At 35.9% G+C, this 15,847-nt stretch overlaps 2 protein-coding genes across 4 annotated transcripts; one reads left to right on the forward strand and one right to left on the reverse strand.

The window, feature by feature from the left end:
- Positions 1 to 2,729: 2,729 nt before the first annotated feature.
- On the reverse strand, positions 2,730 to 5,478 carry LOC137707857 (uncharacterized). Its single transcript, XM_068446786.1, has 4 exons — positions 5,265 to 5,478; positions 4,879 to 5,081; positions 4,002 to 4,231; positions 2,730 to 3,184 (listed from the first exon to the last, which is right to left on the reverse strand). The coding sequence occupies exons 1-4, from the start codon at positions 5,357 to 5,359 to the stop codon at positions 2,906 to 2,908; spliced, it is 807 nt and encodes a 268-aa protein (XP_068302887.1). The 5' UTR covers positions 5,360 to 5,478; the 3' UTR covers positions 2,730 to 2,905.
- Positions 5,479 to 9,572: 4,094 nt separating this feature from the next.
- On the forward strand, positions 9,573 to 13,368 carry LOC137708419 (ABC transporter I family member 11, chloroplastic). Of its 3 annotated transcripts, none has more exons than XM_068447494.1 (10): positions 9,573 to 9,905; positions 9,991 to 10,070; positions 10,216 to 10,267; positions 10,349 to 10,482; positions 10,663 to 10,777; positions 10,905 to 10,991; positions 11,154 to 11,202; positions 11,557 to 11,641; positions 12,369 to 12,494; positions 12,840 to 13,368. In XM_068447494.1, the coding sequence occupies exons 1-9, from the start codon at positions 9,729 to 9,731 to the stop codon at positions 12,445 to 12,447; spliced, it is 858 nt and encodes a 285-aa protein (XP_068303595.1). In that variant the 5' UTR covers positions 9,573 to 9,728; the 3' UTR covers positions 12,448 to 12,494; positions 12,840 to 13,368. The 3 variants fall into 3 exon arrangements, with proteins under 3 accessions (XP_068303595.1, XP_068303594.1, XP_068303597.1); XM_068447493.1 differs by having other exon boundaries at positions 12,369 to 12,489; XM_068447496.1 differs by having other exon boundaries at positions 12,369 to 12,482.
- Positions 13,369 to 15,847: the final 2,479 nt, after the last annotated feature.

Genomic DNA, 15,847 nt, shown 5'->3' on the forward strand with positions numbered 1-15,847 from the left:
CACCTGTCCCAATCACTGTCAAGCTGGATGGTAAAACCACTTGTGTTTTCCTTTTTACTAACCAGAGCCAAAATCAATCTTGCCGAGCTCGGCTAAAAAAAAAAAAAAAAATTACCTCGGCCTAAACAACCGAAAGTTGTATATAGTTTTGTATGAGGTCAGGTGCATGAGGTCCTCGTTGCCCCCTATTTTCTTATGCATCATCGGCTCAAATAGCCAGATGGATAAGAATATATAATTTATTCTTTTTTTTAAAAAAAAAAAAACAAAAGAAAACGAAGGTGGCCAAACTATAAAGAGGAGGAGGCCAACGATGTTTTATTCCGAGTTGAGACCTTGTTATATCAAAATTTTCAATGTGATTTTTTCCAGGGCCGAATAAAAAATCATTCCCAAATACTTTTGACTTGGCGAAATATTTTTTTATCATCGGCTGCCAAATGTGTTGAACAATTATTATGCCCTCCCGGGCATAATAATTTCGCCAATTTCGGCTTTCAACTCGAACAACTTAGCCGAACGGGATTTCTCCATATCGGCTTTATCACCAATAATCATATCAATTGGCATAGTTTTGGCGTCTAAAACCATGTCTCCAATTATCATATCAATTGATGTGGTTTTATGGTCTGAAGTCGTGTATTGGTCTTGTTCGTCATTGGAACACTTCTCTGACGAATCATTTTCTGAGTCAATTTTTGGCTCATAAACTTGAATATTTTCTTTTAAGCTTACCACACTTTCAATCTCGACCGAAAAAATAGGTGACCTTTATTCTTTGGTCAAATTAACAATTTTCTTATATCGATGTCTGATTACGGCCGGAGCGGAAAATTGCCCCCCCTGTCTTTTCAACCAACCATTTCTCAAATGGAATCGATTTATAGTCGAAAACGTAAGTAAAATATTCTCCATCTAGCTAGTCATTAAATCGAGCCCTATCTTCGTTTAACCATTGCTCTTGCAGGGTAACAAGAGCTTTTATTCTCAACATGTAAGCGAATGACTTTTGCATCTCTCTATGGCCACGAAGAGCTTTTTCCACTTGCAAAGATCTTTTTCGTTCCTCATTGTGTTTTTTCAATTCCTTTAGGAGCTCGTACAATCGGTTACGTTGAGCCAGATTGGAATCTTGATATATCATATGAACTTTGTAGTTTTAGCACTGGGTCCCACCGGGCGTGCCAAAATGTTGGTCCTAAAAAACTACAAAGCCTACATGGTGCGCAGGCCGAGTAATTAATAAGCTAACTACGTCATTCGTTTGTGTGCGGGGCGTGCCAACTCATCGGTCGAGCTCGGCCGAGGAGTAAAATGTGTTGATGTTGCGTTGAGCGCGCTGTTGACTTCTTGATCTTGCGACTGCGGCCAGGGAAGGAACACGCCTCAGCCTTCGGGTTCTAGAGCCTAAAGACAAGGCTGCTAGTTCTGCGAAGTTCAATATCAAATTCGGCTTTCAATGTGCCAAATGTAGTAACCTGTAACACCTCACTTTGCCGAGATGGCTAATGAGATGACCCCTACCAATAAGGATTCGAAAATCCTTCTCGACCGAGACTTGGATAGATAATCGGTCGGCCTCGAGGCAATGCTGTTTATCCAAACTGAAGGTGCTCTGGGAACGGCTGATTCTACGACAACAGTGTTGTTTATCTAAACTGAAGATGTCACCGGTTGCCTTTATAGTGCTGTTTATCCAAACTGAAGGTGTGTTGGCGGAAAAAGAAAATAAAAAAATCTCAAGATGTATGAGAGGTTTGCACAGGACAATTTGTGTGTTGAATTGAAGGGGCCCCCAAATGTTGTTTGCAACCTTGTATTTATAGTAGCTGTCTTTTGCTTGGCACGACTTGATAGCTTTGTAGAGTCCAAATGAATGCATTATATTCCAACCGAAACTTCTCTTTCTCCATGGTTGATAGTTTTGCATTATCTGCGAAACCACCCTGATCCCATCACATCATCTCATTTTGATTAATCCAAAAGGCATATCCACATGCTGATCATCCAATATTAATTGCACCATTGTGGTATTGTTCCACGTGGTTCTGCATGCAAGATACGACTCTAATGCTGCACGGCATTTCACATAACCTCTTCTGCATGGAGCTTTACGCGTATCACAACTCTGTACACTTTAAGGATATTTTCAAGATAATTACTATGATAAAAAAAAAAAAAAAAAAAAAAAAACAATAGTAATGTTAAGAAAAATCTCTAATCATCCGACGGCCTCGATTATTTGAGCCGATGGTGTAATTTTGGGTCCAAATAGGATTACAATGATAATTTCCTGAAAGTTTTAGTTGACAACCGAAATTTTATTAATAGGAAGTGTGGATGTGCATAGACGTACACACAATTGGTAAAAGTTAAAGCGTAGACTAACAGCAGTCGCCTTTTGAACTGGAGTAAGTTCAATTGGATCTTGCATTAGTTGGAGCATATGTCGCGCGTCCAACAAGGACTAAATTTAAAATTATATAATCCTTAATTAATTAACTTTGATCGAATCATGAAAAGTAATTTAGGGCTGGATTCATGGTTTTCTAGTGCATAATATAGAGGGTTATATATATATATATATATATATATATATATATATACATATATATATATGCGCGCAAACAGAATCCTCTCTCCGAAGGTCCCATGAAATAGCTAGTTTAGCATAAATATGTAAAATATTGTTCACTATTAACTTTTTTTTTTTTTAATCTCGACGGTAGGAAGAGAATTTTTATTAATTTAAAAAAAAAATACACCCAGTCGAACATTTATGTCGTACATAATGCAGCATTCATATATTATTTTTAACATGAAGCCATCTCCCCAATGTGAATATATGGCTAATCCACCATAGATAAGACCCAAGTAACGGCTAGGAAAAAAAGGGGAAGAAGAATCATATAAAAGAACGCATCCGAGGTCTTGTTAGAGACTGTGCCCCATCCACAAATATTGTTGTGCCTGTCATGTACCGTGAATCATCGCTGATTAAATATATGACAGTTGAAGCCAGATCGTTTTTAACATCAAGCCATCTCCCCAATGGAGCTGCCTCCATCACCTGCTTCTTCGCTCTCTCTATTCCCACAGAAATTGGAAATTCGTCTTGTAGATGCAAACCACGGGCAATAGCATTGACCCTAATCTGGTATCGTCCAATCTCCAGGGCTGACGTCTGAAAATAGCAACAGGAGAAAATTTCAGAATATTCAACTAAAAGGAAACGTAAAAAGTAAAAGCGCAGTGTACTATGAGTTGAGATATGCAACAAGCAGTTCAAAATGCACTAAAGTTTTCAAGGTATGCAACAGAGGCATCTTGAATTGAACTTACAACCTCAAAATACAATAACAACGTGGTAAAAACTGTTCAACGCTTATGCCTTTGGTGTGTAAATTGTAATGTTGTATTGGGAGATGCCAAAACAACGACACCTTACAAGGTTGTCCCAATGATGATACACCTAAAAGTGTAGAACTGATATGAAGAAGAACGACAGAAGTTCAAGTACTTCAAAAGCCCTACAGTCTACAAAGTACTAGCAGCTTCTTGACTGATCAAAACTTTAGGACTATGCTCGCAAACTCAATGAGACTTCTCCTCATCGATGTGGCAACTTATATTTCTCTACTTTTACCCTTTTCCATCTTTCTTGAATTGACCCAACACCATCCAACACATAAGCAATTATTCTGCCAGCTACCCATCCCACAATAAGACGTGGTAAAAATCAATCATGATCATGAGACATCTCAATGTATCTCCTTAAAAATTCATTTGATTCTGGTTATGTCGAGCCGCCTAATGTGAGATCAATCACATAAAACCCTCCAAGGTTGCAAATTTGGTTTTCGTGTACAGATATGAATGGTTGGGGATAGTTTTGACTCCTGACTGATAGTATAAAAGTTCATTTTCCAAATTACTCAGAAAACATATGCAGCAGCAGTTATATCAGAGTGTATGTACACGAATGAATACAATAAACATACCCTAGCTAACTGCTGAAGGCCTGCAGAACATGCACTATAAGCAGCAGCTCCTGGATAAAGCCCTCTTTCGGCTCCAATTATCGAGGTCAAGAACACGATCGAACCTCCTGACTTGTGATCTCGCATTCTTCTGCTAACAGCGTTTAACAGAAACCACGCAGACATAAAGTTAATCTTCAATATCTTTTTGAATTCACCCTCAGCTAATTGTAGCTGGTCTTGCATTTTTCCTGTTAAAAAAACCAGTAATGATCGCTCTGCTTAGGTTCAATTAATCTGCAACAAACTGTACATATGCACATGACGAAAAAGAGGCTAAACACGAGATGGTGAAGAACGTCCGTGTGTATATACAGAGGAAGCCTTCAAGGGAAAGGATTAATTTTTCAAAAAAATAGGAACATCTTCTTGACCATTAGATTTGGTTTTAATGAAATCCTATGGTTGAGATTCTATGGCTTGTGGTTTAATCTCAACCACAGAATTTCATTAAAGCCAAATCTAAAGGTTAAGATGTGTCCTTATTTTTTTTTTTTAAATGGGGATCATTTTCCTTCAAGGACCTGTGTATATATATGTATGTATGTATGTATATACGTATATATTCATATAATACTAATACTTCCAAACTATACCAAGGGAGCCACAAAGAATAAAAAAGATGAATAAAGATGCCAAATTGGAACAATTTCTTATTAACACTTTACAGGAATGTAGTCCCAACTCCCAAGTATTACTCCTCGCCTCGTTTGGCACTCATTATTGAGTTGGATTGGTTGACTCGCTAAATTCAATGTTCTTTGAAAGGAAAATCATCTTTCAAATTATCTCCGACCGAGAGAAATTGGATTAGAGCAGTCATGAAAGAAACTTATACCTTCGTAAGCATAGCAATGTACAAAGGCATCCAAATCGCCCAAGATGTTGCATGCCTTCTCCACCGCCTCATCAAAAGTTCCCTCCCTCTCGTCCTCGATGTCCACGTCCACCACCTCCACTGGCGCCGCCGCACCCTCCAGTGAGCCCGTTATTTTCTGCACACTACCCCGTAGGCAGCTCTCCTTCCCCATCAACACCAACCTGCTTATTCAGAACACAAACAAACAAACAAACCAAAAAAATCAAATCTTTCATACACAGAACAGAATAAATCTCAAAACCCATTTGTCAGATTAATCACAAAATGCACCCAAATGGAATCCGACCCAGAAAATCCGCAATTCAAAATTTCACATTTGATTCAGCCCATGGAGATTTAATCACCTGCAGCCGCGTTGGGCCAGAGAGAAGGCAATGCTCTGTGAAATCTCGTCACCATTGGAGGTGAGCAGGACTTTCTTCGCTGGAGGACTCCCCATTTGTTGGTTGATGAGGTTGCTGTGCCGACACTCTTATGTACTAAACAGAATTGAATTAACAAGAGGTTGGAGTAAACTGAAAATAATTAAAATAGGTTTGCAGTAAGCTGAAATAATTAAAAAAGTTTGGTGTGTAATAAGATGTGAAAAACGAGCGGAGTAAGATTCTTGGAGGACGCTGGAACCGAGGAAGAAGATTATTTTGGGGCACGGGTTCGACAAAAAATTATATGGCCAAAATGCCTCCCAGCCAAAAAAAAAAAATCAAAAGTAGCAAAAAAGAATGCATAAAATAATATAAAGGTAATTTTGTAATTTTAACTGTTCTTTTTCTAATAATTAATTTTTTGATGCAGTTTTTTTTTTGTTTTTTTTGTTTTTTTTTTCATAATTAGTACGTCGCAATAGACTAGCAATAATATTATTTAATTTATTTATTTTTAAACACGTTTGAAACATCTTAAGAGGCGTGTAATGCCAATTATAAAAAAAGTATTTCGCACGCGGATAATAATGTGATTGAATTAATTATCAAATGATTGTTTTTTTTATAGCAAAAGATATTATCTACACTAAGGGGGAGAAAGTGGGTTTAGCCTTACAATGAGATATCAACAATGTGATTCAATCAATTGTTTATTAAATATTATTTTCTCTATTCTTAATATAAATTCTATAAAAACCAATTTTATTATGTGAATTCAACTGTTTTAATTGATTTATAAAGGGTTTCTTCTAGCATGATCTAAAATTATTCATTTACTTCAAATATTTGACTTTCCTTTTGTCAATTTACGCATATAAATACATTTAAAATATGTAAGCCGCGCGTAACACGCCTTGATTCAAAACCATATCGTTCATGGTGTATCTTCGTTAGGGATAAAAACATCAAATAAACATCATTGACTGAATATGGGATGAAAACCGTAACAGTACCATAACAAAATATGTAAGGTTCGGACCTAATATTCATGAATAAATGAGTCAAAATGCGAGAAGTTTTAAGTTCAAATTTTGAAAATAACAAATTTACAACAAATTTATTCTCATACCTCTTGGCGTAAATCAATAAAGGAATGAAGGTAAATCAATACCTAATCAATAGATAACACCACCAAACCATTAGCTTATTGTTTCCATTCTTTGGTGCATACTACCTAATGGTCAAATATTTCTTTTCTGCATGCACCACAAATACAAATTTCCAATCAAATATAGACACGTGGCGAAGTGGGATTTTGTGGTGGTAAGTTCGTGGTGTTTGTTTGGTGGTGGTGGTGGTTGTGACCGGACTGGTTTGCAAGCAGTCGAAAGATGTATGGAAGTTGCACATAAACTTTTTGTGAAGGCTTGTTGAAGATGACCTTGACCTTTTGACCCAACTGACCCAAGAATCAGACGGACTTTCGGTCAAACGATAGCATTCGCAAATTACTAGGTAAGTACTAAATAGCAACAATTTATACATAAATTACTCTCTTGATTTTGACTCAAGCACTATTTAATTTGGTGACATCCAATTAAATTTCGTATTAGCAAAAGAGGTTATGAATTCAACTCTTATATTATGAAAAGGAACTCAAATCTTATGAAAGATAGTGGTTGTACGAATAGAAAAGAATAAACTCCATTTACACAAATACGTAAGTTTGTGACGAAAAGAATCAATTTTAAGTGTTATTGCTACAGTGTCATATATATAGTATTACTAATTTGAGTGTTATAATATGAATTAACACACATAGTTGATACAACGCAAAACTAGAATATAATATCAGTAAACAAATTCATGTACTATGACACAAGTTAATAGATAATAACATGAGGCTCGTTTGAAAGTGTTTTTAAAATGATTGAAATCATTTTTGGAGAAAATATTTATGGGTTCCAAAAATACTTAAAGTGTTTTCTACAAGAAGTGTCAGTTATGTACTTCTTGTATAAAGCATTTAAGTGTGTTTTTTTAGGACTCACTTGCATTTTTACTAAAGAGTGGTTCTAAAGATATTTTCACAAAAAAATACTTTCAGCCATTTTAAAAATAGGAGTGAGGATCTCAGAGATCTTCAAATCACATCCGTTCATCGTACATTGTGCGGTTAGAAATAATTGTAATTTTTTTAAAATTGAATATAAACAGTACTTAACGAAAACTGACCGTACGATTTATGATAAACGAATATGATTGAAGGATCCAACAAAGATCCTTTCTCTAAAAATAGGTCCAAACGAGCCCATGATGAGGTGTCAGGTGATACTAAAAAAACGTTACACAAAAAGAGGCTAGACAAAAAGAGAGCGTAACAAATTTGTAATTGACATTACATTATTAGGACAATATTTTTGTTCAGAATTCACATTCATGGTTTTGTTTTTTTTGAGTCCAGTCGTTCACATTGATACGCGTTTGTATGCAAGCGTGCTTCTTGCCCAGCTACTTCTACGTATGTAATATTAGCATCACCAAACAGAAAAAGAGAGCAAAACATGAAGGGCTAGGTCAAAGAATCCATTTCTTGTTTTCTATTCTACTCCATTTTTATTTTCAGTTGCCTAACCCCTACCCCTTTTTTTAATTTTTTTTAATACAAGTGATTTTTTTATTAATTCATCTACACTATAATTAAGAAGAAAATTTTAATTTACTTTAAACACTTTGCAGCCAACGTCCGAAACTTGGTGGTTATGACCAGAACTAGTTATGTTATAAATTATTACATCTATGTGAACTATTTTTTATAAAATTAGATAATTTAGTTCCAATTAATTGACTGAATAACTTTAATTTTACTATAAATAATTGTACATAGTGAGTTAAGAATGATTTTAATCATGAATAAGAAGCGTTATGAGTCGGCAATGAAGTATTTCGAAAAGGAATTAATTTAGAAATTTGTAAACCAAGCATTGTTGATTGTTTATTTGCCAATTGGCTTGGGACTGAAAGGCCTTTTTCTTAAGTTTCATCAATGTAAATGATTAAATTATGATCAACAAGTGCCGGCTGGTATCAGGTTAGTGAGATACAAATAAATAATTGGAAAATGGTACCATACCCACATTTTTTTAATTTTGTACTTACCCACATTTAAATGCGGGTAAATGTGGGACAATACCAACGTTTAAATATTGGACAAGAAGGCAACATTGATCGATGTGCATTCAAATCAAGGTGGTTTTAGACTTTTAAAATCACTTGTATTTGAAAAAATACACATATGAATATTTTTTAAGGACCTTTCAATGTGTTCATCAAATATTTAGTGTAGTGCCTACTAGGCATATGATATATCTTGGCATCACTCAACATGTTGAGTCAAGAACACTTGATAAATTCTCTTGACAACACTTATCAAATTGATTCGACATATATGGATATCTGTTGACAAGTGCGCAATATGATGACACGTCGACAACAAGCCCATCAAGTATTAGAAGTAATGTCTCAATGAATAAATTGAAAACTTTTTGTACATTTTCGCTCTGTTTCTATCACAAAACTCAAAACTTTTAACACTGAAACCTCCAACGTCCGAAATTCGGATCCCCTACAGATGACTACCCATTTATACAAATGCAATGGATTGTTACGGTTTCTTCTCTTATCTATAATTCCAAACTCAAACTTAGGGTACATTATACAAAATAAAAACTAATTAATTTAGAAATATATGGATAGCAACTCACGACTCGTGAAGCTCCCGTGACTCCTCCAATGTAGTGAATGTTTGAATCTCCAAAATCATAAATAGTTTAAATAAAATATGCTACTGTGAAAAAAATAATAAAATTCAGATATTCAAACTCTCAAGGACCACAAATTCGAAAGATGATTTTTTTCCCTTTTAATTTCTCTTCTTCTTTTTTAACTAAAAAAAAAAATCTCTTTTTTTTTTATTTTTTTATTTTTTTTATTTAAACGGTTACGGTTAAGTTGTGTTAATATTTTATATTAATTTTTTATAGAGATAAAAAGATAAAAGAATTGGATATGTTCCGGACCTTAGTGTCTGGAGCTTAAGAATCAATTCATCTGGGTCACACAAATTCAATCCAACGGTCTCCATTAACTTATTTTTCTGGTCCACTACACAAAATCAACAATTCTAATTTCTTTTACACATCAATCAACGATGTAGATGATTTTATCTTTTAACTCCGAACAAGCGGATCCAATTCTAAAGATAAAAAACAAAAGTGAGAGGAAGAAGGAGAAGGTGATAGGAACAGGAGGAAGGAATCCTACTTCCACAAATCCACCTACCCAAAACGCTTCAGAGCGCAAATCCAACGGTATTGTGCTGCATTTGTGTTCGACTGAATTTGACAAACCCCACAGCCCTCCACTGTCCACTCTCGCAAACACATGGCGAGCTCCTCCGTCGTCGCCTTCAACCCCCTAACAGGGCGGAGAGCGCGCCAAACAGCAGCCGGATTCTCGCCCAAATCACGTCCAAGGCAAGTATCAAGTCCAAATTTTGGGAGTGTGAATTTCCCAAAACCCCAATCTGTAAAATTCAAATGCAACTACTCCAGCTTCGAAGTAAGTTCATCTCACTCCCCACAATCCCTAGAGCGTAATTTGTTACTTGTTCTGATCACTCAAGTATTCAATCTGTAACTTGAAGGTTAGCAATGTCAGCTACCAACCGCCGGGGACTGAGCTCAGCCTCCTCAGTGATGTTAGCCTTTCGCTTCCGGAGAAAAGGTACAAATCTATGGCCTGGTAACCAATTATTAAGTGATTTATTTTTTCATTTTCATAATTAATTTCAGTATTTTGTGGGAATCTATGTGATGCGTGGAGCAGATTTTGCAGTATTAGGCTTAATTTGTGCATTCTGATGTGGCAGCTTTGGCTTAATTTTTGGGCGGAGCGGTAGCGGAAAGACTACTCTTGTGCAGGTTGTGTTTTGATGTTATGTAATGTTCATCTTCTTTTTTAAGCAGTGTATTGTATATGAATTGTTTTTCTTTCCCTTCCAGCTTCTTGCAGGGATGAGCAAACCAACTTCAGGTTCAATTTACATTCAAAAATATGGAAATGATGGCAACCCGGTTCAGTCTCCCGAACCCTTATCAGCCGGAAGAGTTGGCATTGTGTTTCAGTTTCCAGAGAGGTATTGAATATTAGTTACGAAACTAAAAAATTGTTTCCTGTCTCGATTAATCATGATACGAGTTCATAATTACAAAATTGTGCTCCCATATGGGCCCATATCCCTGATTGTTTGCGTCATGTCTGTTCATTTACGATTTTTTTAGTGTTTGATAATATATTATGTCCCTTTTCAAGCTAGGTATTTTGTGGCAGATAATGTGCTCGATGAAGTTACATTTGGGTGGCCAAGGCAAAAGGGTGATCTTCAAATGAAGGAGCATCTTGCTCTGAGACTCCAAAGAGCAATCAATTGGGTACTTGTGCCCTTTCTTAGCATGAACACGTTTTCTTCTACTTATTATGATGTTTTTTTTTTCCATTGATGCTCATTATGATTTGATTATTCTAAAAAAGAATTCATTTGTTTAACTGATTGCGTAGGTTGGTTTAAGTGGCATCTCATTGGATAGAGATCCTCATTCCCTAAGTGGTGGCTACAAACGTCGGCTTGCCTTGGCAATTCAACTAGTAAGAACTTAGATGTAAACACCAATGCATGCACCAAAATGACAATGTAATATATATTAGATAACACTTCAACCATTTTCTTTGATAAAGTTCAGTCTTATAAATCAGGTTATTGCTTGGGCATGAAATCACTCATACATGTCAATTGACCTCAATCTCCAGGTGCAAGTCCCTGATTTATTGATACTGGATGAACCTCTTGCCGGTCTTGGTATGGAGATGAATTTAGTTCGTTTGGTTCCTCTTCATTATTTGTCTTCTTATTTGGTTCTTCCCAGCAAGTCGAACTAATGGATACATACTTTTTAAATAATCAGGCATTAAGAATGCCAAGTATGCTTTACTTGGGAAACATTTTTACTCTTCAAAATAGACTTAAGCTAAAGTTCCAGGTGTGCTCTGGCTTCTGGCTTCAAAACTTATGGTTCTAGGTTTTATCTGGCAAACCATATTGTTTGTTTCTTCTTCGTTTTCAAATTGTTTAATTTGGTATTTGTTTTTACATTTATCTTTCTTTTTTTTTCTTCTTTTCCTGCTGCTATTTAGATAACTTTTATTTGGTCAGATTGGAAGGCACGTGCAGATGTTGTGAAGCTTCTCAAGCATCTAAAGAAAGAATTGACTATACTAGTTGTCAGCCATGATCTCAAGTATGTCTTTTGGTTACACTGTTGTAACGTTTCATTCTCTATGGTCTTTCTTTGTACATTATTTATTGTTGTTCACTTGTTACATTATCATTATCACTTGGAGCATTGCCTTAACAAACTTAATGTTTCATTGTTTTTCTTTCTACATTCTTTACTAGTGCTACCCATAATGTATGGACCCATGTGTTTTCATTTTAACAAGGACATGAGATGCTGGATGTGGCTCTGTCAAGTTGAGAAAGTTTCCGCATCTAACGCCTAATATTTTTGTATCAAAAAATGAGGTGTGAGATGTGGCAACTTTATTAACTTTGTGACGGACATTTCTGTCCAGAACTTGAAGAAAAAGTGTGAGCCTGGCATCAAAGTTATAAAACCAGAGAATATAGAGTGTCAGATTTATAATGTGTTCTATTAGTATTTGATGAGCATGTGGATATAATTGTAATTGAAAGCCAGTGGAGTAATTTCAAATTACTTTTTCATTACAATATGCTCTTTAAGTTTCCATAACTTGATTATTGTTGCAAATTGCAATGACATACCGAGTCAGTTTAAAGTTCAGTGTATTGGGCGCTGAAGTTTATCATATTATCAAAAAACTGGTAGTAGTTTCCTTGAAACTTGTATTATCTACCACCTAGATTCATTACTACTTGTCAAAAGTAGTTATAAATGAATTACCTTATCTGGTCTCATGATATACGCATTTTGTGTTCTCTTTCAGGGAGTTAGCAGCTATAGTGGATCGTTCTTGGAGGATGGAGATGGGTGGGGTTCTTAGGGAAGAGCCCCTACCCATTTAATTCCAGCAATATGCTGCTGCCTCTTGATAAACATTGTATGCTGTGAGGTTTTAATCTTTACTGATATTTACTTTTAACATATTAGTCTTCGACGTGGATTGTTTAGGAATAGGAAAAATATACTTACAAAATGAAAGTGGAATGCATGAAATAGCACGCACTTGGGTAGAGATTTTTTCATTTTCAGTTCTTTTCCTGGATAGTGGGTGCTTTGATGACCATTTGTGAAAGCATGGTGTGATATATGTGCCATGTCTATATTCGGGTCACAGGAAGGGAAGGAAAACCCATTTTTCTTTCATTGGCACATTGATGCAGCTCTCACTGATGTCATTGGTGTATCTTTCGCCTTATTTTCTCTGTTATTTATAGTACATAAACCTTGCGTGCAGGTACAGTGAATAGCTGTAGTGTTTGGATTCGACTGGCTGCCTTGTTTATCATGTATCTTCTGGACGGAGGAGGCAGCAGGACAAGGTTGATGACCCTGAATATTAGCATCCTTCATGAGCATCTCTGGAAGTTAATTGATTAGGGAAGGGTAAAGCTGCTGTAGGTTTAGAGACAGAGTCATTAGCCATGCACGCGTACATCTTCGATTGGACCTTTTACAAGTGGGCTCGATCATTCCACAACGCAAACGAAGTACTGAAGAGAAAGTGAGGAGTCCTTACAGAAAATATATTCATAGATTGTGCATGTAAACCGATTTTTTATTTTCACTTCTAAGCATTGACAACGGAACCACGAAAACAGTGGATAAATACCTTGAAAGAAAGGATGCTTGCTCTGGGACTAAACTGACACCCGAAGAAGAAGAAGAAGAAAAACTTAGATGTTGCATTTGGTGGTTTTTAACGATCAATGTATGTATCAATGGCGATTGATTTGGTGTTCTAATGAAAAGTTTGTGTGAATTAGCTTATGATTTATGCTTTAATTTGGGTGGCCGAGTGGCCGGTGCGACTAAGCCGGAATAAATATTTCAAATTTCTGAGAGCGACTTCTTCAACCCCCGACGGTGCGAGTGTGATCGACATCCGATTGCCTGGTACTTTGTATTCACTTCTCCACATTTCACTGTTTTTGTCATACAAGAGAGTAAAAAAATTGGCTCTTTTTTCAGACCACCGGCATATGTATATATGGCAATTATCCGTCAACTGTTTCGGCACTATCGGCCAAGCAACTGTATAGAATTAGTGATCCTAATTGCAAACTTGCAACCCAAGTAACTGCATTTGTGTGTTCTCGCTTGAGTTTCCTAGATTAAATAAAGGACGAATGAAATTATTTTTATACGAAAAGGTTTCCTTACTTTATAAAGCTTTGTTCTTTATATAAATTGATTGGAGTGATGGACCATGGAGAATGAAATTATTTTTATACGAACATACTCATCTTTTCTGATGAAGTCTGCAGTGAATGAAAAAACGCATAGAGCGCAACACGCTTCTGAAGAGATGTTGTTAGACGAAGTCAACCTCAGGATAATTCAATTGTGCATTGAGGAGTCCAGCGTACTTCCAGGAGTTTGTTTCTGTTTTGAACTCCTCACTGATTAGGTTTCCTTGTTTCTAGGATGTATCTCTGTAATCTTGTAATCCATAGTTTTCTATTATGGATTCCTTGAAGTTTGAATCTCCTTGTAAATAGGGTTTTCAAACCCTCAGTTGTTATCTTGTTGAGCTTATAAATACAGGCAACCCATAGTTGAATGGGTATGCAAACAAAGTGAAATACCTACGATCTTAAGTTTTATAGATGTCTCCCAAGAGTCACATCCCATTCTCGTATCTGTTGCGAACATGCATAATCCCACTATATATACATCCATCTGCATGACATTTACAACACATAAAATATCAAATTCTTCTTCTACATTCCTAAACCTTCTTACTGAGAGAACCACACAGTAATTCGCCAGAAGTCAGTTTTCTCATGCTAGAATTCTAACTTAGATCGTTGAATCCTAGTGAGGCAGACGTCCGTAGAACTACAAGCACTGAGTAGGGACGAAATATATGTTTCAAGGACATTGCGGTACGTAAGCCTCGATCTTTGTCTGTTCAATATTATTTCGCATTGTTCATACTCTGTTAATACATTTATCATTTATTAGCATAATTAAGTTTATCATAGGTTGTCGATATTTATCCAACAAAAGATTAGCAAGAAAAATCCACATTCCCCATGACCTTATTAAAATATGTACTCAAAAAAGACAACATACAATCCATAACAAATGGTGAAATTCAAAGCTTGTTTAAGGATTGATGTGTAAACAAACATATAAGCAGAAAAATGGTTTGACAAACAACCTAATTCACGAAAGATTTTTCAGTGTGACCAGTATACGGGATAGTATACCACGTGTCATTATGCAAATGGTGATATATGTGTGCTAAAAAGTTAATAACTTAAAAAATAAAAAATAAAAATTCCCACCACTTCTATTAAAACACATGGTGTACCACTTGTCTTCTCGTCACAAGAAAAAATTTCTCCTAATTCACAAAACTACCAAATTTCATTTGTTAAATTATCAACAAACAAAAAAAATATAAAAGTTCAAAACCATTGTGTAAAAGCAACAAAAAAACCCAACTTCCTAGATATTAGCTCATTAATAAAGCTACATATTATTAAGATCTCAAGCAGTAAAAGTTTAAAGCATGAAACTTTAACACTTCAAAGTTATGAACATATATAAGAGCAATTTTAAGAGAGAGACATTGAGAGAGGTCCGCAAAGAGCAGCAGAGCAAGGGAATTATGAGCAGCAAGGTCAGTGTTGACCACCATTCCTCCTCATCCTCTCCTTATCCTCTCCCTATCCTCTCCAGTAGCAGCTGCATCTCCAGGTTCGATCTTGATCTTCTCTCGTAGCCGCTGCGTTGCTGCATCTCCAAGTTCGATCTCGATCTTCTCTCGTAGCCGCTGCATCTCTAGGTTCAATCTTGATCTCTATAGATCTTTAATTTTGCTTTTTTTATTTTTATTGGTCGTTTTCTTGATTTTTCCATGGAAATTTTCAATTTTCTGTGAAAATAGGATGATTATGAGAAAATAAGTTAGTTTTCTTGGCTTCTCTGGTTTAACTTGTGCTTGGGAGTTGTATTTGATTAGTGGTATGTTTGTGTTTTGGTTGTAAATCTACATGAGGTAAATGACCTAAGAATATAAACTTAAACTCAACATCCATTCTTTGTGGTTACATTGTGAGCAGGCATTTGTGTTCTGTGTTTTTTGTTTCTTGTTTAGGTGTTAATATTTACCAACCGCATCCGAGTGTGCATATTTTGAAATGTTAGAGGCTCGTTACTCGACGATTTTCCTTCGTAAAAGAACCCTGTTATTCTTTTGAATTGGTTGGAAACTAACGCGGGTTTTCATTTTAT

This window comes from Pyrus communis, chromosome 11, assembly GCF_963583255.1.
Source record: "Pyrus communis chromosome 11, drPyrComm1.1, whole genome shotgun sequence".
Lineage (NCBI taxonomy): Eukaryota > Viridiplantae > Streptophyta > Magnoliopsida > Rosales > Rosaceae > Pyrus > Pyrus communis.

Excerpts from the sequence above, each read along its gene's own strand:
- LOC137707857 (XM_068446786.1), bottom strand. The coding sequence starts at position 5,359 with ATGGGGAGTCCTCCAGCGAAGAAAGTCCTGCTCACCTCCAATGGTGAC. Across the intron at positions 5,082-5,264 it reads CTGGCCCAACGCGGCTGCAG|GTTGGTGTTGATGGGGAAGG; the intron begins GTGATTAAATCT and ends CTGAATAAGCAG. Across the intron at positions 3,185-4,001 it reads GCCTTCAGCAGTTAGCTAGG|ACGTCAGCCCTGGAGATTGG; the intron begins GTATGTTTATTG and ends TGCTATTTTCAG.
- LOC137708419 (XM_068447494.1), top strand. The coding sequence starts at position 9,729 with ATGGCGAGCTCCTCCGTCGTCGCCTTCAACCCCCTAACAGGGCGGAGA. Across the intron at positions 10,992-11,153 it reads TTGCCTTGGCAATTCAACTA|GTGCAAGTCCCTGATTTATT; the intron begins GTAAGAACTTAG and ends CTCAATCTCCAG. Across the intron at positions 11,203-11,556 it reads TGAACCTCTTGCCGGTCTTG|ATTGGAAGGCACGTGCAGAT; the intron begins GTATGGAGATGA and ends TTATTTGGTCAG.